The 26,689-nt window shown below is 46.2% G+C and overlaps 2 protein-coding genes across 2 annotated transcripts in view; one reads left to right on the top strand and one right to left on the bottom strand.

Moving 5' to 3' along the window:
* The window catches only part of chkb (choline kinase beta), a 697,917-nt gene that overhangs the window by 12,006 nt on the left and 659,222 nt on the right, over positions 1–26,689 (bottom strand). The gene's annotated exons all lie outside the window — the stretch shown is intronic.
* The window catches only part of LOC127580350 (alpha-N-acetylgalactosamine-specific lectin-like), a 242,869-nt gene continuing 229,226 nt past the window's right edge, over positions 13,047–26,689 (top strand). Inside the window, exon 1 of the mRNA XM_052033688.1 lies at positions 13,047–13,236. Coding sequence (XP_051889648.1) covers positions 13,182–13,236 — 55 coding nt within the window. The 5' untranslated portion in view covers positions 13,047–13,181. The remainder of the gene's footprint in view (positions 13,237–26,689) is intronic.

Here is a 26,689-nt window from a genome sequence, read left to right as displayed (position 1 = left end):
TAGTTTAAACTCTCCCCAGTAGCCTTAGCAAAACTCCCCTCCAGCATGTTGGTCCTCCTGGGATTCAAGTGCAACCCATCCTCTTTGAACAGGTCATACCTGCCCCAAAAGGGGCCAATGATCCAGAAAACTGAATCCCTGCTCCTTACTCCAATCCCTCAACCACGCATTTAACCTCCTCCTCATTCTGTTCCCATACCCTGTACTTATAGAAATGAAGGGTTATGTGGAAGGGATAGATAGATTAAAGCAGGATAAAATGCCAGCACAGCATTGTGGGCTGAAGGGCCTGTACTGTGATGTAATGTCCTATGTCCTATGCAATGGGAACCTTAAACCAGCTGAGAGGATCTGAATCCAGCACCTCCCACAGTGCAGGACCCCTTCAGCACCGGACTGAATTGTCACTGTTGCTTTTGGTGCTCTGGTTTCTGTTGTGTGACTTGAACCCATAACCTAAGGACTCAGATGCAAATGGTACTGACTAAGCCCAGTCGACAAGTAACAAACAACAGTTGTGATCAGTGGGTGTGGAGCAGCCCCGTGTCCTGGGACTTTTTGTCATCCCTTCATTCCAGTGTATCCAGCAAATTCCCCATCAATGTTTCCCAGAGTCTGGAACACTCTCAGCAGATTGCAAGCAAATGAAGTTTCCATGGAGAGAAGACATTGAAAAATAGGGAACGATGAACCAGTTGGGCTGACAACAGCTGTCGACAAAACACTGGAATCGACCAATGAGGAACTGGGTGCCGGATGCTTGGAAAATCAGGACATGATGAGGCAGAACCAACATGAATTTATGAAGGGAAAACCATGTCTGATAATGCAAAAGAGTTTTTGAGGATGTAACCAGCAGGAGAAGTGCAATGGAAATGCTGTACCCAGTGTGTCAGCATTTAGATCACTGAAGTGAAATGAAAACAGCCCAGGGAAGGGCTGTTCTAATCACCTGTCAGGGATTATTCCCCTCAACATTTGACCAGAAGGAAAGGATTCCATGGGATTATGAGAAGATCTTTGAGCACGGGTGGTTCATGGAGCTGCCTCCCCCTCTTGTACATTTGTCCACCACCATCCCAGACAGGATGCAGCAGGCTGGCAGAGCTTTGATACTGATCTCTCAGCTGCAGAACTGCTTTCCTGTCCACAGCGAGCTGCTCCAGCTGTTACCCTCATCTACCCTGCAAATATTCCCCTGACTCAGGACATGGACAACCTCCCATTTCCCATGTTACACTCCACCTGCCACACTTTCCCCACTCACTTGTTACCTCCACCTTTCACTGACCCCACGTGCCATCCTCACAACCTGCTTTCCCATCCAACTTCCACCGACACCCCTTCCAACTGCACAACGTCCTCCCATAAAACAAAGTACAGAACTGCCCGGCCCTGTTTGGTTTTTTATAAACTCCCTATCTCCCTCTGTATGTTTGGGGCTCTGTAGCACACTCTCAGCAGGGTGATGGCCCCTGTGTTGTTCATCAGTTCAACACTTTGCTTCCCATGTTGATCATTCCAGCACACCTTCCCTCCTCACACCCTTGCCGGATGTGTCTATGCATCAGAAATGAATAAACCCCAACCATGCAAGGTACTGTGGAAAATAAACAAACTGACAACAATCTGTTCACAGGAGGGAGGTGAATTACACAGAAAAATGTTTTGCATATTTGACAAACCGGGATATCTCAGTGCACCTGACAGGTTGTGCTGGAATGGGGTCGGTGCACTGGGACAGACACCAATGTCTCACTGCATCCAGATTCAATTCTGAGTAATGCCCAAAACTGCTGATTGTTTGGGGGCCTGAAGTGCAATCTCTCCTGGTGATTGTGGCTTCCTTGTTCCTCAGATCTCCCCATGTTGGGTCACAGACTCAGAATTGTTACAGCAGCAAAGGAGACCTTTCAGCCTGTCAAGTCTGTGCAAGCTCCCCGTAAGGGACCCAGTTACTTCCACTCCCCCACCCACCGCCCACACCCCTGCACCTTCCTTTCTCCCTCCTGACTCCCCCAAACTGAAGTGAAAATTCAAAACTGCACCAAATACTCAGCAGATCAGACAGCATCAGGACAGAGAGATACACCAGGTTTAGATTTCAGGTCAACAACCGTTCATCAGTACAATGATAATTTTGAAATCAAAGATGTTTTAAGTTTCAGGGAAGGGAGAGGGTGGAGAGAGCGAAGGGAAGGTCTGTGGGAGAGTGAGGAGCAGGAGAATCTGAATTACACAGATGGTGCTGGTGTAGATGGGAGAGGGCGGTGAGGCTTCATCACAGCAGATTCTGTCTGGAAGTGGTGCACAAACAAGTGAGGTCCAGATGGGAAAGGTGAACAAATGGAGGAGAAACCGAGGTGGACAGGTGTGTGTGACGGAGAGGAGCATTGGGGCTGTGGGTAACCTGAAACTGGAAAATTCAATGTTCATACCGTGGGCTGCAAGTGACCCAAGTAGAATATGAGATTGTGTTGTGATATTTGTGTCTGGCCTCACCGTAGCAATGGAGAAGGCTGAGGACAGACAGGCCGGTGAGGGAGTGGGAGAGTTGAAGTGACATTTAACCAGAAGCTCGAGATGGCTGTTGTGGACGGAGCGCAGGTGTTCCGAAAAATGGTCGCCTAGTCTACGCTTGGTCTCTCCAGTGTAGAGGAGGCCACAGCGTGAGCACCGAATGCAGTACAGCAGGTTGGAAGAGGTGCAGGTGAACCTCTGCATCACCTGCAATGGCTGTTTATGTCCCTGGATGGTGGTGAGAGAGGAGTTAAACAGACAAGTTCTAAACACCTCCCGTGGTTGCACAGGAAAGTGCCAGGGGATGGGAAGGCGGGGGAGGGGGGGGGGGGAAGGATGAGTAGACCAGAGTCAGAGTGGTCCCTGCAGACACCAGAAAGGGGGTGTAGAGGGGTCCCGTTCAAGGAGTAGCTCAGTCTGTGGTGCAGTAAACGAGGATGATAAGGAATGGCTCAGTCTGCGGAGGAGGGGGCAGCACAAGTCAGAAATGAAACATAAATTTATGCTTGCAAGTAACTGGATATGACAGGTCTGGGAATTGGTATTTAGTGGGCAAGATCAAAGAGACAAAGTTTGTAAAATATGGAGAAGGGGGACAGTGTTGGGAGTGAGAGAGAGAGAGAGAGGGAGAAAGAAAGAATTGGATTGAGGTTCATTATCACTGACTTATATGACGTGAAATTTGTTGTTTTGAGCGAAACCTGAAAGGGGTTGAAGAAGGTTGTAGACTCAGCCAGCTCCATCACGTCACATCCCTCCCTGTCATCAAGGACATCTTCAAGAGGCGGTGATTCAAGAAGGCAGCATCCTTCATTAAAGACCCTCAGCACCCGGGATATTTCCTCTTCACGTTCCTACCATCGGGGAGGAAGTACAGGAGCCTGAAGACCCACACTCAATGTTTCAGGAACAGCTTCTCCCCCTCTGCCATCAGATTTTTGAACGGTCCATGAACCCATGAACACTACCTTGTTATTCCTCGTTTGCACTATTTATTTATTTTGGTAACATGGTAATTTTTATGTCTTTAAGTCTTGCACTGTACTGCTGCCACAAAATAACAAATTTGACGACATATGTCAGTGATAATAGACCTGATTCTGAATCTGCAGTCAACAGGACACATTGGGATGAAAAAAGACCTGTATCACAGTCACTTGGGGGCGAGTCTCTGAAGTGTTCACCCTATTACCTCTAGAGGTTAGGAACTGATGTGTCAACCAAAAGACTCTAAACCAGAGTTTAGTACAACTTAACCTTTATTACCACTCGAGTTACTTAAACGTGCATGTATCCCACTGATGTTTACTGTTACAACTTATCAAGTCTTACATTAAATCACAAGACTCGTGGCTTGGACATAAACACAACCCATGTGAGATAAAACTGGACACATTCACTCTAGCAAGTAGTCTTCTCTGAGTTCTGAGCTCAGGGCCCTTCTTCTTACGATGGTTGTTTGGGGGTTGTCGCTCCCAATGTCTCAGACTGCCCTTTTTTTTGATACTATTTTCCTTCCAATCTTCTCAGCCCCAGTCCAGGAGATCACCATTCTGAAGTCAATCATTCAAGCTGTCATTCATTGAAGGACTGAATGACAAGACACATCAGTGTCCTTTCCATTTTACATCCTTATCTCAGACTTAGGTCCCTTTAATGTTGATCACCCATCATAATTAACATCCAAGATGAGGTGAACAAGAGCATGTATTTTCTTATCAGGCAAAGAATTCTTTAATTATAAGGCGTGCCTGTGCTTCACAATTCATCAAGTGTTTTGTCCGCAGAATGACATTCCCAAAACATCCCCGTTTACTTGTTCTGCTCTCAGGATGTTTCATAGTGGAATCATTTACAATGCCATTGTTCACAGGCCTCTCTCAGTACAACTCTACTTCCTCACATTAAAGCTGACAAGTTTTGATCTCATGATGTTGCTTCATTATGCTCTTTCTTCTGTAGTTCCCAGCGTCTCCTTTCAGTCAGTGCCCTCCCAAAGCATGATGGGATACTTGATGTCTCCGACTGCAAAGGTTTTGAGGAACAGACAGAGACCATCATTTTTGTGACATATTGTTTCTTTCTACTGGATGGAACAGACCCAATTAATCTTTTGTATCTATACCCAATACACCTGTACCCATAGCAGTTGTTGTGGTCAACAACTACATCCTGAATTAGGTTACATTGAATACAAAATAGTAAATGCCACACTTGGAGCGTACTGTGGGGAACTGGGATGTTGTGCTGTTAGCTGGGAGAAATTGCAAAACAGAACATTTCACATGGTGAGAGACCATGGTGTGTGGAGGGGTCCAGGTGTGCTGGTACACAAAGTTAACCTGCAGATGGAACAAGCAATCATGAAGTCAAATAGCATGATGTCTGTTATCGAAAGAGCTTTGGAGAACAAAAGCAAGGAAGTCTCACTGCTATTCTACAGTGTTTCAGTGAGATGATATTTGCAGTTCAGGGGGTGGTTTTGGTCTCCATATGTAAGAAAGGAAATACTTGCCATGGAGTCAGTGCAGCATCAATTCAGTGGATGGATTTTTGGAATGAGGGAAGTGTCTATTGAAGAGAGATTGAGGAAAATTGCACTAAACTCAATGGAATTTAGAGAAAAATTGCAGGTGATCTCATTGAGAATTCCAGGATTCTGAGAGGGACTGAGGGGTGGATAATGAGAGGCTGTTTCCTCAGTCTGGAGATTCTAGAACCAGGGTGGTATCAATATTTTAAGATTTTGAAGAGAATAAATTTTCTTGTGCAGATTGTTGGGAATCTTTTGAATGTTTGACCTTAGAGGGCTGTGGATGCTCAGAATGTACTGACTGTCAATATTATATTATGGGGCATCTCAGTAAATGGAACTGTCAGTCTGCAGTAAAAGCCCAACTCCTCAGTGAAGCCCCTTTGGATGGGAACCTGCTGGTCATCTCCATTCCATGTCGCATGTGACTCCACACCCTGACCAAGGTTCTTATCACTTCATTAAGTCCACTCAGAGATTACAACAAAAATCTCACATCACAACATTAAAAATGACAACCACAGCTCTTGCAGAGAGAAATCAATGGACCTGCCCTCAGAAGAAATGAGTTACACAATGACATGTTTTGCAAATCTCCTTCCCTCAGCAATCTGACATCTGTCTCAATTTTATCAAACCTGCTCAGCTATTGTCCAATTAACTATTTGCCAACTTTCCTTTAACCCTTTCTACGAGCTCCTACTCTGAATCATACGCACCTTTGTTCTGATGAGACTGTTGGTGAGTTCTGTGGGACACCCCTTGATATTGGGAAAAATAATTCTCTATTTCCCAATTCACTCCTCCTCCGGATGTACCTTTGGTCATTCACCAACCTTTATCAGCCTCTTTTAGCCCCGTTCATCACCTCGTGCTCACTCACTCTCTCCTGCCCTCCACCCAACTTTCTCTCCAAAGTAAAACTTGTTCCATCTCTGTCATTTCCCAGTTCCAATGTATATTTCATGTCATAGAGATTATGTCTGACAAGCCTGATAGGATTCTTTGAGGAGGGACCAGGAAGATTGATGAGGGTAGTATAGTAGATGTGGTCTACATGGATTTTAGTAAGGCATTTGACAAGGTTCCACATGGTAGGTTTCTTCAGAAGGTCAGAGGGCATGGGATCCAGAGACGCTTGGGCGAGTGGATTCAGAATTAGCTTGCCTGTAGAAAGCAGAGGGTTGTGGTGGAGGGGGTGCATTCAGATTGGAGGGCTGTGACTAGTGGTGTCCCACAAGGGTCAGTTCTGGGACCTCTACTTTTCGTGATATTTATTAATGATTTGGATGAGGGGTGGAAGGGTGGGTTAGCAAGTTTGCAGATGACACAAAGGTCTGAAGTGTTGTGGATAGTGTGGAGGACTGTTGGAGATTGCAGAGGGACATTGATAGGATGCAGAGCTGGGCTGAGAAGTGGCAGATGGAGTTCAATCCAGAGAAGTGCGAGGTGGTGTACTTTGGAAGAACAAACTCCAAGGCAGAGTACAAGGTTAATGGCAGGAATCTGGGTAGGGTGGATGTGCAGACGGATCTAGGGGTTCATATCCACAGATCACTGAAAGTTGCTTCGCAGGTGAATAGGGTAGTTAAGAAAGCTTATGGGATGTTAGCTTTCATAAGTCAGGGATCAAGTTTAAGAGCTGAGAGGTAATGATGCAGCTCTACAAAACTCTGGTTAGACCACACTTGAGTACTGTGTGCAGTTCTGGTCACCTCATTATAGGAAGGATGTGGAAGCGTTGGAAAGGGTGCAGAAGAGACTTATCAGAATGTTGCCTGGTTTGGAGAGTATGGATTATGAGGAGAGACTAAGGGAGCTAGGGCTTTACTCTTTGGAGAGAAAGAGGATGAAGGGAGACGTGATAGAGGTATACAAAATATTAAGAGGAATAGATGGAGTAGACAGCCAGCGCCTCTTTTCCAAGGTACCAATGCTCAATACAAGAGGGCATGGCTTTAAATTAATGGGTAGGAGGTTCAAGGGAGATGTCAGAGGGAGGTTGTTCAGCCAGAGAGTGGTTGGTGCATGGAATGTGCTGCCTGGGGTGGTGGTGGAGGCAGGTACACTGGTCAAGTACAAGAGGTTGTTAGATAAGCATATGGAGGAATTTAAAATAGGGGGATATGTGGGAAGAAGGGGTTAGATAGCTTGAAGCGAGGTTTAAAGGTCAGAACAACATGGTGGGCCAAAGGGCCTGTATTATGCTGAATTGTTCTGTTGCAGGCTATATAGCTGCTTAAAAGGGGATTGAGTTTTGGGCCAAATATTTTGTTTGCAGATTTGAAGTAAAGCACTTGAGTCAAAAAGTTATGAGGACAGAACAAACAGCTTCCAGCAAAACGAGAGTGTTTGTGTTTGATCACCATCCCCTCCTTCACCCTCAGCAAGTCAAGCTCAGTAGGTGAGAGCAAGGAGTCATTGTGGAGATTTGCAGAACAAAGGTATATTGTTGGAATTGGTGATAAAGATCTGAAGTGTTCATGTAGACCAGGTGATCTCTACTAGTAATGAGCCAAGTCTAGATGGTGAACCAATCAATCATGGAATTTTGTGCAAGCTGGATCCTGTGCAGACTTCAGGAAGTGACTCTCCAAATCCAGGTAAGTCCAACAAAGAAACAGAACTTTTGAGTTCAAGTCTAGAATCAAATGTCCAGAAGTTGATTTGACACCAATTTGAATATTTACCTGTAAAATACCTCTAGTATCTCCCTCTGGAGATGCTGTGTGACCTGCAGTATTTCCAACACTTTAATTTCAGATTTCCTGCATCCGTAGGATTTCCCTTCTAAAGAATGATCAGCCTTGTATTTTATTTAAAACAAACTCTCGGAGAGACCATGGAGAGAGTTGTCCCTGCAGACACCATTCAAGAAGTAGCTCAGTCTGTGGTGCAGTAAGCGAGGATGATAAGGAATGGCTCAGTCTGCAGAGGAGGGGGCAGAGCAAGTCAGAAATGAAACATAAATTTATGTTTGCAAGTAACTGGATATGACAGGTCTGGGAATTGGCAGTTAGTGGGTAAGATCAAAGGGACAAAGTTTGTAAAATATGGAGAAGAAGGGGACAGTGGTGGGAGTGAGAGAGACAGAGAGGGAGAGAGAAAGAATCAGATTGAGGTTTATTATCACTGATTTATATGAGGTGACATCTGTTGTTTTGAGAGAAACCTGAAAGAGGCTGCAGAGGGTTGTAGACTCAGCCAGCTCCATCACGTCACAACCCTTCCTGTCATCAAGGACATCTTCAAGAGGCGGTGATTCAAGAAGGCAGCATCCTTCATTAAAGACCCTCAGCACCCAGGACATGCCCCCTTCACAATACTACCATAGGGGAGGAGGTACAGGAGCTTGAAGACCCACACTCAGCGTTTCAGGAACAGCTCTTCCCCTCCGCCATACATTGAATATGAAATAGTAAATGCCACACTTGGAGCGTACTGTGGGGAAATCGGAGGTTGTGCTGTTCGATGAGAGAAATTGCAAAACAGAACATTTCACATGGTGAGAGACCAGTTAATGTTGGTGTGTGGAGGGGTCCAGGTGTGCTGGTTCAGCAGATACACAAAGTTAACCTGCAGATGGAACAAGCAATCATGAAGTCAAATAGCATGATGTCTGTTATTGAAAGAGCTTTGGAGAACAAAAGCAAGGAAGTCTCACTGATATTCTACAGTGTTTCAGTGAGACGACATTTGCATTTCAGGGGATGGTTCTGTTCTCCGTACGTAAGACAGGAAATACTTGCCTTGGAGTCGGTGCAGCATCAATTCATTGGATGGATCTTTGGAATGAGGGAAGTGTCCATTGAAGAGAGATTGAGGAAAATTGGACAAAACTCACCGGAATTTAGAGAAAAACTGCAGGTGATCTCATTGAGAGTTCCAGGATTCTGAAAAGGACTGAGGGTGGATAATGAGAGGCTGTTTCCTCAGTCTGGAGATTCTAGAACCAGGGTGGTGTTAACATTTTTAGATTTAGAAGGGGAGAAATTTCCTTGTGCAAAGGGTTGGGAATCTTTTGAATGTTCAACCTTAGAGGGCTGTGGATGCTCAGAATGCACCGACTGACAATATTATATTGTGGGGGCATCTCAGTAAATGGACTCATGTCAGACTGCAGTAAAAGCACATCTCCTCAGTGAAGCTCATTTGGATGGGAACCTGCTGGTCAACCCATTCAATTCCACGTGTAACTCAACACCCTGACCAAGGAGCTTATATTACATGGAACATAGAACAGTACAGCCCTTCGACCTTCAGCCCTTCAGCCCACAATGTTGTGCCGACCTTTAAATCTTGCCTAAGACTATCTAACACCTTCATCCCACATATCGCTCTATCTAAAATCTTCCTTATGTTTATCTGGTAATCTCTTGAATTTGTCCAATGTACCTGCCTCCACCACTGCCCCAGGCAGCGCATTCCATGCCCCAATTACTCTCTGAGTGAAAAAAACCTTCCTCTGATATCTCCCTTGAGCTTCCCACTTATTACTTTAAAGCCATTCCCTCTTTTACTGAGCATTGGTGCCCTGGTAAAGAGGCGCTGGCTGTCCACTCTATCTTTTCCTCTTAATATTTTGTACACCTCTATCATGTCTCCTCTCATCCTCCTTCTCTCCAAAAGTAAAGCCGTAGCTCCCTTAGTCTCTCCTCATAATGCATACTCTCTAAACCAGGCAGCATCCTGGTAAATCTCCTCTGCACCCTTTCCAACGCTTCCACATCCTTCCTATAATGAGGCAACCAGAACTAAACACAGTACTCTAAGTGTGGTCTAACCAGAGTTTTATAGAGCTGCATCATTACCTCATGGCTATTAAATTCACTCCCTCGACTTATGAAATCTAAAACCCCATAAGCTCTCTTAACTACCCTATCCATCTGTGAGGCAACTTTCAGGGATCTGTCGATATGGACCCCTGATCCCTCTTCTCCTCCACACTACCAAGAATCCTGCCATTAACTTTGTACTTTGCCTTGGAGTTTGTCCTTCCAAGTTGTACCACCTCACACTTCTCCGGATTGAACGCTATCTGCCACTTCTCAGCCCAGCTCTGCATCCTATCAATGACCCTCTGCAATCTTCAACAATCCTCTACACTATCCACAACACCACCAACCTTTATGTCGACTGCAAAACTTGCTAACCCAACCTTCTACCGCCTCATCCAAATCATAAATAAAAATCACGAGAAACAGCGGTCCCAGAACAGATCCTTGTGGGACACCGCTAGTCAGAGCCCTCCAATCTGAATGCACTCCCTCCACCACAACCCTCTGCTTTCTACAGGCAAGCCAATTCTGAATCCACATGGCCAAGTGTCCCTGGATCCCATGCCCTCTGACCTTCTGAAGAAGCCTACCATGTGGAACCTTGTCAAATGCCTTAGTAAAATCCATGTAGACCACATCTACTGCACTACCCTCATCAATCTGTCTGGTCACCTCCTCAAAGAATCCTATCAAGCTTGTGAGACATGATCTGCCCTTCACAAAGCCATGCTGGCTGTCCCTGATCAGACCATGATTCTCTAAATGCCCATAGTTCCTATCTCTGAGAACCCTTTCCAACAGCTTGCCCACCACAGACATAAGGCTTACTGGTCTATAATTACCTGGACTATCCCTACAACCTTTTCTGAATAAGGGGACAACATTTGCCACCCTCCAATCCTCCGGTACCATTCCCATGGACAACAAGGACTCAAAGATCCTCACCAAAGGCTCAGCAATCTCCTCCCTCGCCTCAAAATCAAGGAAGTCTCACTGATATTCTACAGTGTTTCAGTGAGACGACATTTGCAGTTCGGGGGGGAGGGGGTGGTTCTGGTTGCTGTACATAAGACAGGAAATACCTGCCTTAGAGTCAGTGCAGCATCAATTCACTGGATGGAGTTTTGGAATGTGGGAAGTGTCCATTGAAGAGAGACTGAGGAAAATTGGACCAAACTCACTGGAAGTTAGAGAAAAACTGCAGGTGATCTCATTGAGAGTTCCAGGATTCTGAGAGGGTCTGAGAGGTGGATAATGAGAGGCTGTTTCCTCAGTCTGGAGAGTCTAGAACCAGGGTGGTGTCAACATTTTAGGATTTAGAGGAGGAGAAATTTCATTGTGCAGAGGGTTGGGAATCTTTTCAATGTTCTCCCTCAGAAGTCTCTGCATGCTCAGAATGTACAGACTGATATCGTTCTATTGTGGGGGCATCTCAGTAAATGGAACTGTCAGTCTGCAGTAAAAGCCCTACTCCTCCATGAAGCCCCTTTGGATGGGAACCTGCTGGTCATCCCTGCCCTGGCTTCTATGTGACTCCAAACCCTGACCAAGGAGCTTATCCCTTCATAACATCCCACAGATGTTATCAGTGAAGACACAGTGAGATCTCTAAACTTTGTACCAACAGATTGTCCCAGCAACAAAGTTCTAAAATAAATTCCAGCTTTATCAGCAATATTACGTCATAAGATTAAGAATAACACATTTCATCTCTTGAATAGAAAAGCCAATGGACCTGCCCTCAGAAGGAAGTGAGGTACACAGTAACATCCATATCTCCTTTCCTCAACAATCTGTATTAATTTGAAAATTAATAAAAAGATTGAAAAAGAAAGAAAGAAAGAACAATCTGACATCTGTGTTGATTTTATCAAACCCGCTCAGCTCCAATCAACAATTCGCCAACTTTACTTTAACCCTTTCCACATGCTCCTACTCTGAACCATGCACACCTTATTTCTGATTAAACTGTTGGTGTGTTCAGTGGGACACCCCTTGATACTGGGAAAAATAATTCTCTGTTTTCCTATTCACTCCTCCTCTGGATGTACCTTTGGTCATTCACCAACCTTGATCAGACTCTTTCAGCCCCCTCCAACACCCTGTGCTCACTCACTCTCTCCTGCCCTCCAACGCACTTTCTCTCCAGTGTTAAACTTGTTCCACCTTTATCATTTCCCAGTTCCAATGTGTATTTACCTATAACATACGCTCTAGTTCTAGGAACAGAGGGATGTTGGGGTTCAATTCCACAGATCCCTCAATGTTGCCGTGCAAGTTGATAGGGTGGTTGAAAGGCGTGTGGTGTGCTGGCCTTCATTAGTCGAGGGACTGATGTCAAGATCCGCGAGGTAATGTTGCAGCTCTATAAAACTCTGGTTAGACCACACTTCGAGTATTGTGTTCAGTTCTGGTTGCCTCGTTACAGGAAGGATATGGAAGCTTCAGAGAGGGTGCATCGGAGATTTACCAGGATGCTGCCTGGATTAGAGAACATGTCTCATGAGGAAAGATGAGCAAGCTAAGGCTTTTCTCTTTGGAGCGACGGATGATGAGAGGTGACTTGACAGATTACGAGCCAGCACTTTTTTCCCAGGGTGTCAATGGCCAATACGAGACGACGTCCGTTTAAGTTGAATGGAGGAAAGTTTTGGGGAAATGTTAGAGGTAGTTTTTTTCCACAGAAAGTGGTGGGTGCCTGGAATGCACTGTCGGAGGTGGTGGTAGAGGCAGATACAATAGGAACATTTCAGAGACTCTCAGATAGGCACATGGATGTAAGAAAAATGCAGGGTATGGGCTGTGTAGGGGTGAAGGGTTAGATTGATCATGGTTTATATAGGTGGACACAACATCATGGGCCAAAGGGCCCTCACTGTGCTGTACTGTTCTATGTTTTATGTTCTGTGTTCTCTCTTAATAGCTCTTGTTGATAATATTCATTGAACTCTAATATCGTAAACACACAATGGGATCATAACTGTTTTCTGCAGCTTCCATTTCTCAGTGTTCAGTTACAGTGCAACTTTCTACAGTCACAAATGGAGCTCACAAGTCATTGCTGTGGTTTCCTGTTCATCTTGATCTTATCTGTCAGTCAGTGATTGGTCAGCAGTAATTTTTTTACATCAGTTGTTCCAGCCAATTGGGTTTGATTTCAATGGCACAAGAGGTCTCCAAGATCGAAGAACTCCACATATATAGGGATGCAACAGCATTGGAAACCTCATCGACACAGACAGCTGGAAGAGAGAGAGGTGGGAATGGCAGCAGGATATCCCCACCTTCACTGGGAAACTTGACACTAACGATGAATTGTTTTCTTGTGTTTCAGGTTTGAGGAAAGAAACATGATGCTGGTGTGGGTTTTGGTGCTGACCACACTGCTCGTCAGTGATGTGGCAGGTAAGGTCCATTGATTCCAGGAGCTTTAGGAATATATTGCTGTGAGGAATGAATGCACAGGCTCTGTGTTGGGACTGTGGGACATGGGAATTTGTGGACATTGGGACTGGTTGGGATGTGGTAGGATATGTCTCTTGTCTGGGATACTCATGTCCATGCTATTGAGTTGGAAGTTGAGTCAGAGACTCTCCTACACGTCAGGAGACAGAGATTTCTCCACAGCGACACTCTGTAGGAAAAGAACGTTGACAGAAGAGGGATATGTGACAATCTGTCAGGAACCCAGGGGATGCAGAGAAGGAGGTTCAGCAGGCACTGGTCAGTGCACGGGTGCAGTGTACTTGCCACCTGTGAGGGTGAGGATGAAGGCTTGAAGGAGGATGGCCAGAGAGCTGGCAATGGTGCAGAGAACCAGGAAGGTAGCAAATCAAAACACAATTCGGCTGAATCAATAATGTCTTTTGAAGGGAAAGCCATGTTTAACAAATACATCAGTTTTTGGGGATGAAACTAGCATGGTTGGTACATTGTAAACAATAAATCTGGTCTCTCTGGATTTATTAAAGATTGTTATACCAAAGAGGAGTCATGGAGTTGGTGGAGGTGGTAACTTCGAGCATGGGGTGAAAGGTTGTTTCAAAAATGGAAATGTGAAAGTCAGAATGAACAGGCCTTTTTCAGGATGTCAGACTGCTATCAGTGGGCTGCCTCAAGAACTAGCATTGGGCATCAGCGATGGACACATCCTGTGCCTGCCTTGGATACAAGGACAGGGTACAACATTTGTGTTTTCTGATGGTGCAAAACTGGGTGAGAGAGTCAGAAGGAGGAGGACAGCAAGAGTCTCCAAAAGGATATGGAAAGGCTCAGCAAGTAGGCAGGAATGTGGCAGATGGAGAATATTGTGGGAAACTGTGAGGCTGTGTATTTTGGTCATTGAAGCAAGGACATTACATGGTGAGAAACCAGTATATCCTGCTGTGAAGAGATATCTTGGTGTGGTGGTTGCTGAAGTGTGGAGAGGTTCATGCAGGGAGAGTGAGCAGTGAGGAAGCCAAGTGATGTGTCAGCTGTAGTTGTAGGAAAGTTGGAGCAGAAAGTCTTGCTGATCCTTTACAGGGTTTGAGTGAGACCCCTTTGGAGTGTGTCGTTTTTGTCTCTGTGCCTGAGCAAGAACAGACTCACCATAGAGACAGCGCACCATCGATCTACTCTGATAGAATCTGAGCAAAGTTATGTGCGAGAGGGAGGCCCCTTAGCCCATTGTGTCGGTGCGGGTGGAAACTCAACACAACCCACCTCACAGCACTGTGTCCATAGCACTGCTGGTCACAGCTCCTCAAATGTACATCTCAGTGTCTGAGTACTGTTAAATGTGATGGGGGTTGATCTCTCTACAGAGAGGAATATGTCCTTCCTTTTCACTTCATCTGGCCATTGGTAATTTCATACAATTCAGCAAAGTCTTAGCTAAACCTCCCGGAAGTAAACAATTGCAGTCTATCGAATCCTTCCGTCCAGCTACAATTTCCCAGTCCTGGCAGTATCTGCACCCTTTCCAGTACGATCACATCCTTCCTGAAATGTGGGGACCAACGCTGTCTGCCAAACTCAAGCTGTGGTCTCATGAGTGTAATGTACAGATCTAGCTTCATCTTCCTGCTCTTGTACTCCATGTCTCAGTGCATAAAGGAAAACATTTTTAACCATCTTATTGACCTGTCCTTCTGGATTTAATATCAGTGGCATTCACTGCGAAGTCTCACCTCTTGCAACTTTGCAATTGCCTTATCTCAGACTTATCTGGATTAAATCCCATTTGTCATTTTGCTACCCAACTAACCTGATCATCTGTCACTTCCTGCACTCTGCACCATTCCCCTTCTCTGTCAACCACATGGCTGGTTCATGTATCAAAAGCAAACTTTCACATCATGCTCCTGACATTTGACAAAATTATTTGTATATATTGTACAAAAGAAGGGGCTGCATACTGAGCACCGTGGAACCCACCGGTTACAACCTTTCCATCACAATCTGTCATTTACCACTTGGATCCTGTGAACCTATACTCTTTTGACCAACCTGCCACAAGGGACCCGGTCCACAGTCCTGACCTCAGCAATCCTCATTGGTAACTTTCTAAATTCATCATCATCTGAACCCTTTTCTCACCACTGAGTTTACAGCTGAAGTTTTTGGTCCCAGCTCCGTTCAAGTGAAACCCATTCCAGTGGAACAGCTCCCTCTTTCACCATGTCAGGAACCAGTGCTCTTTGAATAGAAACCCACGCCGCACAATAGCTTTGAATAGAAACAGGGAGTCAACAGTGTCAGTGGGATTCACGCTCATGACCGCAGAGGACATTCAGGAAAAATCAGCCCCAATGTTTCAAAGGATCAGGGAGATTGTTATAAATTTCAGGAGACATTCGTGAAGGAAGAGACATGCATAAAAAAAGCAGAGATATCAGATATTATAGAGGAGAGAAAGGAGGGTGAGGTTTTCGTGTTGGTCTGCATAGTAAAAGACAGTATACGGGAAATGGTGAACACCCAAGGGCCTTCTGAGTGTGAGGAAGGAAAGGTAGTTAAAAGTTAAAGTATTTTCTGAAATAAAAAGCAACAAATCCCTGGGACTTGATTGGCTTACCCCGGGGAGTGAAAAAGGAGAGAGAGAGAGGGGTCGAGGGAGGGTAAAAGGAGCAGGACAGAGGACCCAGGGTGGGACGTCCATCAGGCAGCACCAGGAGGGCAGGTGAAAATTCTCCTGAGGTTTTCTAGGTGAGGTTGGGGGGTCTGCAGACACAAGTGGGCACAGCCGCTGGGACCGGATGAGGGTGGGGGAAGGTCACCTGGCAACTGGGGGAAGAGCAACAATGATTGTTGGACGGGCTCAATCTCAGAGAGAGCGAGCAGCTGGCAGCTGGGGATTGGGAGCAGCGGAGTGGAGTGGGTGTGTGGGAATCAAGGAGGAAGGAAGAGGGAATGGCCGGACCAGGAAGGAGGTGAGCAATGGGGACAAAGTGGGTAGGAAGGTAGCTCAGGGAAAGGGGTCAGAGGGAGGGAGACTGAGGGAAGGGATCAGGGTGGGAAGAGGTGGGGGAGGGGACTGAGGGAAAGAGTGTGCAAGGTGTGTCTGTGGTCATGGGGAGTGGGTGGGCAGAATGTGTGTGTGTGTGTGTGTGTGTGTGTGTGTGTGTGTGTGTGTGTGTGTGTGTGTGTGTGTGTGTGTGTGTGTGTGCGCGCGCGCACAGAGGACCCTGTGATGAAACCTGGTTTCATTTTCCTGCTTTAAACTCCTGTTACCGGTTTTACTGTGACAGCACGACATGGCAGGAAGCTGAGGTAAGTCCCTGAAACCAGTGAATGCTCTGGGAGGCCTGGAGAATATTGGTCTCTGCTGGTTCATTCCCATGAACTCACAGCACAGCCCCTCGTTGAATTGCCTGTGATGAGTCCTTGTGTTCCAGGATGAGCTTCACTGCGGCCGTGGGCTCCGGTTTCTATCAGTCGGATCAATGGGTGAAACATTGGGGATTTTAGGGGAAACTCCACATCCAGGAGTTAACACAGTGCTGGTTTTGACACCAAGGACTTTGAAGAACAAGAACTCTGACTGTGTGAACAAAGTTGCTGAATTTCCAACGTCAGGTCGGATGATTTACTGAGGGGTCTGTAGGAGGATGAAAGATTCTGATTCTCAGCAACAGATAAATTATTTCTATTGTTTAAAGGCATTGTGCAATCACCCCAAACATTACGGACGGCTGGCTTCTGTGTGCTCGAAGGCACACAACATCTTCATTTCTAACGTGATCAATGCTGTGAACGATAACAAGCCAGCTGCATGGATTGGCCTGAATGACAGAAGCAAGGTACAGTTAACGATGACTTGTTACATTACCACCACAGGTAGAATTACACGTGACATCCTGCAGAGTAACAGGGGTGCAGCAGTGCAGTGGTTAAGTTACTGGGTGGTATCCTAATGATCCAGGGACAGGAGTTTGAATCCCATCCCAGCAGCCGGGGAATTTGGATCCAATTAAATAAAATGCAATAAATCTGGAGTAAAAAGTTACCATCAGTAACAGTGATGATGAAACTCCCAGACTGTTGTAAAAACTCATCCGGTTCACTGTTGTTCTTCAGGGTAAGGAATCTGCCATCCTTCCCCAGTCTGGTCTCTCCGTGACTCCAGAGATCCATCAATGTGTGGACTCTTACCTGCCCTCTGAAATGGTCAGAGGATGATCAGGGAAGGACAATGAATGCAGGTCTGGCCAGTGTCACCACGTCCTGTGAACAAATCAAATCCCACATGTTTCTGTCCCTGTTTATGCTCCACATGAGCCTCCTCTCACCCTCCTTCATCTAACATGATCAGTGTGACTTTCCTTTCTCCCTCATGAGCTTCTCTGTCTTTCCCTTAAATGTGAGATTCTGATCTGACCGCAGTGAGTCACATCCTGAACACTCTGGAGGAAAGGGTTTCTCTCGAGGAACCTGCTGGATTGATCAGTGACTCTCTGATATTTATGGTCCCTGCTTTTTGACTGCACACAAGTGGAAACATTCTCTACTTCGACCCAATTGAATCTTCATAGTTTGAAGGAGGATCCCAGTGACCCCTCGGCCACCCCACACACAATCATCTGGCTTTAACACCCAAGTGTTCATTGCAGTTGTGGCTCTACAGTTACAGCAGGTAGTCATTCAGAGAGAGAGAGGGATATCACCCTCAGTCACTGAGCTCAGTTTTGCTCAACATTTGTTCATAACTGCAGCCTCTCGGTTCTGGTACCTTTACTGCAAATACATTCTCACCTTCAGTGGTGTCTCTGTACTCTTACCGTACAGTGGAGACAAGAACTGTGCACAGGATCCGACTGCATCTCGCCAAGGTTCTATCTAAGTTTTACACAACTTCTCTGCTTTTGAATTCTCTGCCTTGAGAAATGATCTCCAGTGCTTTGTACACAGTAACTCACTTTGCAGTCAAGTTTGGTTCCCAGGAATCAGAATGTGAATTAAATCACTGCTTTCAAGAATTTGTTTCAAGTTGTGATAAATGTCTCTGGATGTTGGAGACAGCAGCTGGATGTAGGATTGAAACTTTACGCATGAAGAATGTGTGTGATTGTCAGAATACACCACCTGCTGATTGCTTCAAGAAATTTTCTGTTACTATTACATGTGATTTCTTGTAACATTCTGTATCTACTCACAAACCCTATCTCCGCTCTCTCTGAAGTGAGAAGTGACATTATTAAATGCAAATAATCTGTTCAGAGGACGGAGACATTCTGTGAAATTAACTCACCTGACAAAAGGATAGACTAAACCTTCAGACACATTCAAAGCCCCTCTAGTCCTGGGGCTGGGAAGTGAATATTCCAGATGTGCTCCTGATCTGGGCTGGTCCCCGTAGGTGGGGCGATGGGGTGGGGGGAGTGGGTGATGTGCTCAGTGTTCCACTCCTCCACACACACATCTGGATCCGTGCTACAACTTACTGCCTCCATTTCCTGTTTGGTTTGGGATTCTGTGTTCATTGCTCTGCAGGTGTTTGTAGTTCCTTTCTGAATTGTTTCACCGTCTGTCTTTGAGAGATCAGACTTTGTATTTGTGTTCAGCGACTACCTTCTCCCTCACTGTCTGAGTTACCATTATTCCTATTCCCTGACCTTCACTCTCAGATCCAGTTTCTTTTGTTCCAAGGATTCTGTTACTTCCATGAGATTTCCCCCACCCTGCCAGTCCATCACTTCAAATCTCATTCACTGCCCTATTTGTCCCAGCTGCTCATATTCTGGTCTCACTCCGGCTCAGGTACAGCTCCTCCCTGTACCGTTAAGGTGCAGGTTACTCAGCATTCCCACAGAGATAATCATTGATTTATATCCCACAGGAAGGGACTTACACCTGGATTGATGGATCTTCGTACAGTTACCGAAACTGGGCTCAGCATCAACCTGACAATTTTCGAGAAGTCAAACACTGTGTGGAGATATTCTCTCACGGTATGTGTAACAGTGACTGAAATGTTATTTTCTTGGAAGTTGATTTTAGAGACAGTATTGAACAGGAGGTTATCTCAACAGTCCGGCTGTTAACAGAGGGTATGACCCAACCCCATGAGTCCTGTTTTCGGCAGAAATGGACTGACTGCCCAGCAGTTAGAGGAGGATATATGGGATGTAATGTAGGGATCTGGGGAACAGATACTAAGTGTAACTGTACAGGAGGAATGTACAAGGGGCGAGACACTGTAGTTAGCGGAAGGTACAGTGTGACACAGGACATGAAGAACACTGAAAATAATGCCCTGATATTCATTTCTGGATGAATAAAAATTAAGAGCAGAGACATTCTGCTCAACCTCTGTATAACCCTGGTTAGACCGGACATGCTGTACTGTGAACCGTTCGATTACACTGTTACATAAAAGACTGAGAGGCATTGGAGCAGTGAACTTATCCCAAAACACAGAGGCAGGGAAGATCCAACAGGCTGAGGTTTGTTCTCCACAAGAGAGAAGATTGAGGGGTGACCAGCCAGGGGGCCATTCTCACTGTGAAGGATTTATAGGGTGGATATCGAGAGGATGTTTCCTCCTGTGTGTGAAACCAGGATCACTGGTCATCAATGTAAAATAGTCACCGATAAATCAAAGAGAAAACAGAGGAAAATCTTCTTGACTTGGGTGTGGCAGCAGGTGGAGCTCAGGACCACAAGTAATCGAGGCAGAGAGCACAGATGCACTTAAGAGAGAGGGAGATGGAGAAAGGAACAGACGGATCTGTTGATGGTTTGGATGAAGGGAGGGGGGAGGCTGGTGTGGAGCAGCAACATGAGCACGGATCCCGTGGGCCGAGTGCTCTGTTTCTGTGCTCCACGTGCAAGGGAACACCCTAATTCTGCACACACCGGGTGTAATGCTGCAGATATTGGAATGTGCACGGGTGTAAAATTCCCAGATTTGGAAATTAAATCAGTTGCAGAAGTTCCAGCTCCAGAGATTCCAGACTCTGTTTCCATTGTGTGAGCTCCATGGGATGGGGAGGGCTCAGTTTATCTCTGATGGGACAGGTGTGTTGTCCAGCCCACACAGGGAGTTCCAGCCTAGGGTGAGCCCAGCCACTTCAGTCTGGAACAGTCCAAACCCCCAGTGAATATTGTGAGGTGTCAGGTTTCAGCAACACACACTCTGACTGCACACTGCACCACAACATTTGGACTAAACAGAAAGCAGAAAATGCCCATAACACTCAGCAGGTGAGGCAGCATCGATGGAGAGAGGAACAGAGTTAACATTTCCATCAATGACCTTCCCGTTTCTCTCTCCACACACGCTGCCTGACCTACTGAGTATTTCCAGCATTTATTTCAGATTTCCAGTATCTGCAACATTTTGCTTGTGGACTAACAGATAAATGTTGGATTTCTTTTTCCTTCTTCTAGCTGGTGATGTTTGGAATGATTTGCACTGTGACAACAAACGTGGATTTGTTTGTTCTTACAAAGTGCACTGATTAGAAGACTCCAGAATCATCCGCTCGTCCTTTCCAGCAGTGGATTCAGTGCCTTGATTTCTCTGTAGCCGCTCTCACTGCCTGTGGTGACTGTACTCACTTAGCTTCTCAGCCAATAATAAAGAGAATTGCATCTTGAGCTGTGTGTGTGGTGCTGTGTGAGTCCAGTTTCTAGCAGCCTTCCTGTCCCACTGTTGCTTCCCCCCAACCTCTGCACTTCACTGGCCACAGGTGTGGTGCCAGAGGACTGGCGAGTAGCTAATGTTGTTCCGTTGTTCAAGAAGGGGAATAGGGATAATCCTGGAAATTATAGACCCGTGAGTCTCACGTCAATGTCAGGGAAACTAATGGCATGGATTCTCAGGGATGGGATTTATGAGCAATTGGAGAACCATCGGTTAATTCAGTGAAGTCATCATAGCTTTGTGCAGGGCAGTGTCTGACAAATTGATTCTGTTTAACAAGGAACTGACTCAGGTGATCGATGAAGGAAGAGCTGTGAATGCTGTTTACATGGATTTCAGTGAGATGTTTGACAAGGTCCCTCATGGTCGGCTCATCCAGAAGATGTTGAAGGTTCAGGGTATCAGTTGTACCATCTTCCACAGCATTTTGGTTTAAAACACAATCAAACACACCTTCATTGCTCAGAAGCTCATTGCTCTTTCACTTTCCTCAAATGGTGTTGAAGTGTGTTCAAAACAACACCTCATTAATTCTTTGGTTAGGTGACCTCTTCCAGCAAGAAGGACAAGGGGAGCAGGTGCACAGCAACCCCTCCCACAGCTTCTCCTCCAAGTTATGTTTCCAAGTCAGGCTGATGTGGGGTCATTTCTTCATCAACACCAGGTTTATGTCCTGGAACATCTGACCCAAACCAGCATTGATCCTTGTGACATTGCACTAGTTACTCACTGCCAATCCAAAATTGACCCACTTATCCCGACCTCACTCTGTCAGTTGGACATTTCCCTCCCCATGACAACACATTTCCCCCAGGCCTGTGCCCTCTTAACTTGTGGACGGGAGTTGGGATGAGGGGGGTGGATGGAAGTGAGGGACGCAGGCAAGAGGCAGGTGTGTTACCGAGAGGGTCAGAGAAATGTACACACACAACTCACATGTACCAAACTTACCCTGGAAATCTTACCCTGTATAATAGCCCAGAGTGGCCACAGATAGTGAGAGGCCAGGACATACTGTGAAATGCAATATGCTGCATCGGTCAATCCAACCAAAAACATCCTGTCATCTCTCCAAGAACACCTCCTCCTACAATGTTATTGTTTTTTGTAAAAGACGGCAGGTTCTAAATCTGGCCTCACCACTGGCTGCATCAACCACTAATCCACCCCCAGGCTCACTCTATGTGCACAGGCCTCAGTTACAGATTCAGGCCACAGCCACAGATTCATTGTCTATTCCATTTACGCACAGTTTGGGGGGTATTTGTGGTGGTGGGGTCAGGGAGTGAGAGAAAGTCAAAGGCAAGAGGGGGTGTGAGGAGGGGTTGGAAGCTGTGATATAAACATTCATGGGAGTCGGAGATCACCGAGGCAGGTGAGGAGTTTATTCTCGGGAAGGCTCAGGGAAAGATCTCAGTGGGGTCACAGTGAAGACACAACAGAATGAAGCTGGCAAGTGTACTGGGGGAAGAGGGGAAGTTCAGCCGAGCTCCGGCCTGACTCGTGTGAATGTGGTCAGAGACAGGAGAGGAGTCAGGAGGTGAGGAAGATCAACAAACTTTCCCTCGTCGTGTTGTGGGGGCTGCTGACATCCGTCTCCTTCAGGTGCTCTCTCACCCACCCAGTACACAGAGCATTGGTGACGTGTGTGAGGCTCACCTCCTCAGACTGGGAGCTGGAACATTTCAGTGCAGGCACCCAGTGCACCAACTCTGGTTCTACACAGTGCTGGAGGAGTGTGCAGGGCGGGGGGATTACTCATGGATTATTCTTCAGGGCCGGCACAGGCACAAAGGGCTGACTGGCTTCCCCCGCACTACCTGTTTCCTTGTTTGAGCAGCACATCCAGGAAAGGCCAGTGTGGGGAGGTACACACTCACCTACTTTATGTTCAACACCTGAGAGCCACAACTACTGGTGTAGCCCTCACTACTCCAGAGGGACATGTTCCACCTGACATGTGCACAACAGCAATACATATGCCAGGCAGCTGTTTATTGAATACAGTTCAGCATTCAACACCATCATCCCCTCAGTACCTTCAAAACCTGGGCCTCTGCACCCCCCCTCTGCAACTGAATCCTCAGCTTCCTTATGGCGAGACGACATTCAGTGCGGATCGGTCGTAACATCTCCTCCTCGCTGATAATCAACACAGGTGCATCTCAAGGGTGTGTGCTTAACCCACTGCTCTACTCTCTCTACACTCATGAATGTGTGGCTTGGCACAGCTGAAACACCATCTATAAATTTGCTGATGACATCATTGTTGTTGGCAGAGTCTCAGATGGTGACGAGGAGGCGTACAGGAGTGAGGTATATTGGCTGGTTGAGTGGTGTCGCAACAACAATGTCAGCAAGACCAAGGAATTGATTGTGGACTTCAGGAAGGGGAAGCTGGGAGAACACACACCAGCCCTCTCTGAGGGGTCAGCGGTGGAAAGGGTGAGAAGCTTCAATTTCCTGGGTGTCAACTCCTCAGTGGATCTATCCTGGGCCCAACACATAAATGCAGTCACAAAGAGGGACGCCAGCGGCTCTACTTCATTAGGAGTTTGAGGAGATTTGTTTTGTCACCAAAGACTCTTACAAATGTCTACAGCTGTATGGTGGAGAGCATTCTGACTGGTTGCATCACCGCCTGGTATGGAGGCTCCAATGCGCAGGAACGAAAGTGGCTACAGAGGCTTCTAGGCTCAACCAGCTCCATCACGTGCACAAGCTTCCATGCCATCAAGGACATCTTCAACAGGCGGTGCCTCAAGAAGGCAGCGTCTATCATTAAGGACCCTCACCATCTGGGACATGCCCTCTTCTCGTTACTACAACTGGGGAGGAGATACAGGAGCCTGAAGACCCACACTCAACGTTTCAGGAACAGCTTCTTGCCCTGCACCATCAGGTTTCTGAACGGTCCATGAATCCATGAACACTGCCTCTTCTTTCCTCTTTTGCCCTATTTATTAATCTTCGTAACTTACAGTAATTTTTATGTCTTGCATGGTACTGCTGCCACAGAACAACACATTTCACGACATATGTCAGTGATAATAAACCAGATTCTGATTCTGAATCTGACATATTGCACCTGCCCCTGAATCTTCCCCACCTTGCTTCATATGTTCCTGTGTTTATGTATGTGAACTGTTAACTGTCGTTGACCTTCTTGTACTTGCCATCTGGTCGTGTCTCATAACAAGTCATTTCTTGCTCTGGTGCTTTTTGTCTCTTCCGATCCTTTTTGAACTTGTCTCATTTTCAATGCCACAGGTGAGGTCCCAGAGGACTGGAGAACAGCCTTTGTTATGATGGGCAACAGGGACAAACCAGGAATTTATATGCCAATGTGCCTTCCATCAGTGGTAGGGAAATTATTGGAGAAGATTCTTAGGGATAGGATTTGCTTGCATTTGGAAAAGCATGGGCTGATTAGGGATCGCCAGCATGGCTCTGTGTGTGATTGCATTTTTTATGGAAGTGGCAAAGATGACTGATGAGGCATGAGTAGACTGATGTGCCTTTATTTAAGAAGGGCGGCAAAGATAAACCTGGGAACTATAGACCAGTAAGTCCAACATCTGTGGTAGGTAAGTTACTGGAGAGGATTCTGAGGGATAAGATAAATGTACATCTGGAAAAACAAGGGTTGATCAGCATGGCTTTGTGACAGGGAGATCGTGTCTTACAAATTTGATGGAGTTTTTTGATGATGTGATCAAGAAAGTCGATGAGGGCAAGGTGATAGGCGTGGCTTATATGGACTTCAGTAAGACCTTTGATGAGGATCCACATGGCAGGCTGCTCTGGAAGGTTAGATCTCATGGAATCTGATTGGAGGGCTGTGGCTAGTGGTGTCCCACAAGGATCAGTTCTGGGACCTCTACTTTTCGTGATATTTATTAATGATTTGGATGAGGAGGTAGAAGGGTGGGTGAGCAAGTTTGCAGACAACACAAAGTTCGGTGGTGTTGTGGATAGTGTGGAGGACTGTCAAAGCTTGCAGAGGGATATTGATAGGATGCAGAGCTGGGCTGAGAAGTGGCAGATGGAGGTCAGTCCAGAGAAGTGTGAGATGGTACACTTTGGAAGGACAAACTCCAAAGCGGAGTACAAGGTTAATGGCAGGATTCTGGGTAGTGTGGAGGAGCAGGGGTATCTGGGGGTTCATATGCACAGATCACTGAAAGTTGCCTCACAGGCGGATAGGGTAGTTAAGAAAGCTTATGGGATGTTAGCTTTCATGAGTCATGGGATCGAATTTAAGAGCTGCGAGGTAATGATGCAGCTCTACAAAACTCTGGTTGGACCACACTTGGAGTACTGTGTCCAGTTCTGGTCGCCTCATTATAGGAAGGATGTGGAAGCATTGGAAAGGGTGCAGAAGAGATTTACCAGGATGCTGCCTGGATTGGAGAGTATGGATTATGAGGGGAGACTAAGGGAGCTAGGGCTTTAATCTTTGGAGAGAAGGAGGATGAAGGGAGACATGATAGAGGTATACAAAATATTAAGAGGAATAGATAGAGTAGACAGCCAGCACCTCTTTCCCAGGGCACCAGTCTCAATACAAGAGGGCATGGCTTTAAAGTAATGGGTGGGAAGTTCAAGGGAGATGTCAGAGAGAGGTTTTTCACCCAGAGAGTGGTTGGTGCATGGAATGCGCTGCCTGGGGTGGTGGTGGAGGCAGATACGTTGGTCAAGTTCAAGAGATTGTTAGATAAGCATATGGAGGAATTTAAAATATGGGGATATATGGGAGGAAGGGGTTAGATAGTCTTAGGTGTGGCTTAAAGGTCGGCACAACGTGATGGGCCGGAGATCCTGCATTATGCTGTACTGTTCTAAGGTTTCTATGGAATCCAGGGAGAGCTGGCTAATTGGATACACAATTGACTTGATGGCAGAAAGCAGAGGGTGATGGTGAAAGGTTGTTTCTCGGACTGGAAGCCCGTGACCCATGATGTGACTCAGCAGTGGAGTGTTTTGCTCAGTTTTGGTCGCCCTGCTATGGGAAAGATGTTATTAAACTGGAAAGAGTGCAGAAAAGATTTACAGTGATGTTGCCAGGACTTGTGGGACTGAGTTAAAGGGAGAGGTTGTACAGGCTAGGGTTTTATTCCTGAGGGTGTAGGAGACTGAGAGGTGATCTTATAGAGGTGTATAAAATCATGAGGAGCATAGATAGGGTGAATGCACTCAGTCTTTTTCCCAGAGTTGGGGTATCAAGAACGAGAGGGCACAGGTTTAAAATGAGAGGGGAAAGATTTAAGAGGAACATGAGATGCAACGTTTTTACACCAAGGGTGGTATCCACATGGAATGAGCTGCCAGAGGAGGTGGCTGAGGCAGGTGCAATAACAACTTTTAACAGACACTTGAACAGGTACATGGACAGAAAGGTTTCGAAGGTTATGGACCAAACGCTGGAAAATGGGACCAGGTCAGATGGGGCTTATTGATCGGCATGGACCAGTTGGGCCAAGGGCCTGTTTCCATGTATGACTCGATGAGGGTAGGGGAGTGGATGTTGTCTGCATAGACTTTAGTAAAGCATTCAACAACGTCCCTCAGGGAAGGCTGATCCAGAAGGTGAAGGCTCATTGAATCCTTGGTGACTTGGTGGATTGGATTCAAAACTGGCTTGTCTGTAAAAGGCAGAAGATAGTGGGGGTGAGGTGTTATTCTGACTGGTGGTCTGTGCCCAGTGGTGTCCTGCAGGGATCAGTGCTG

Source organism: Pristis pectinata, chromosome 19, assembly GCF_009764475.1.
Source record: "Pristis pectinata isolate sPriPec2 chromosome 19, sPriPec2.1.pri, whole genome shotgun sequence".
Lineage (NCBI taxonomy): Eukaryota > Metazoa > Chordata > Chondrichthyes > Rhinopristiformes > Pristidae > Pristis > Pristis pectinata.
Note: the sequence above shows the minus strand (reverse complement) of the source record. Positions and strands in the feature narration are given on the sequence as shown.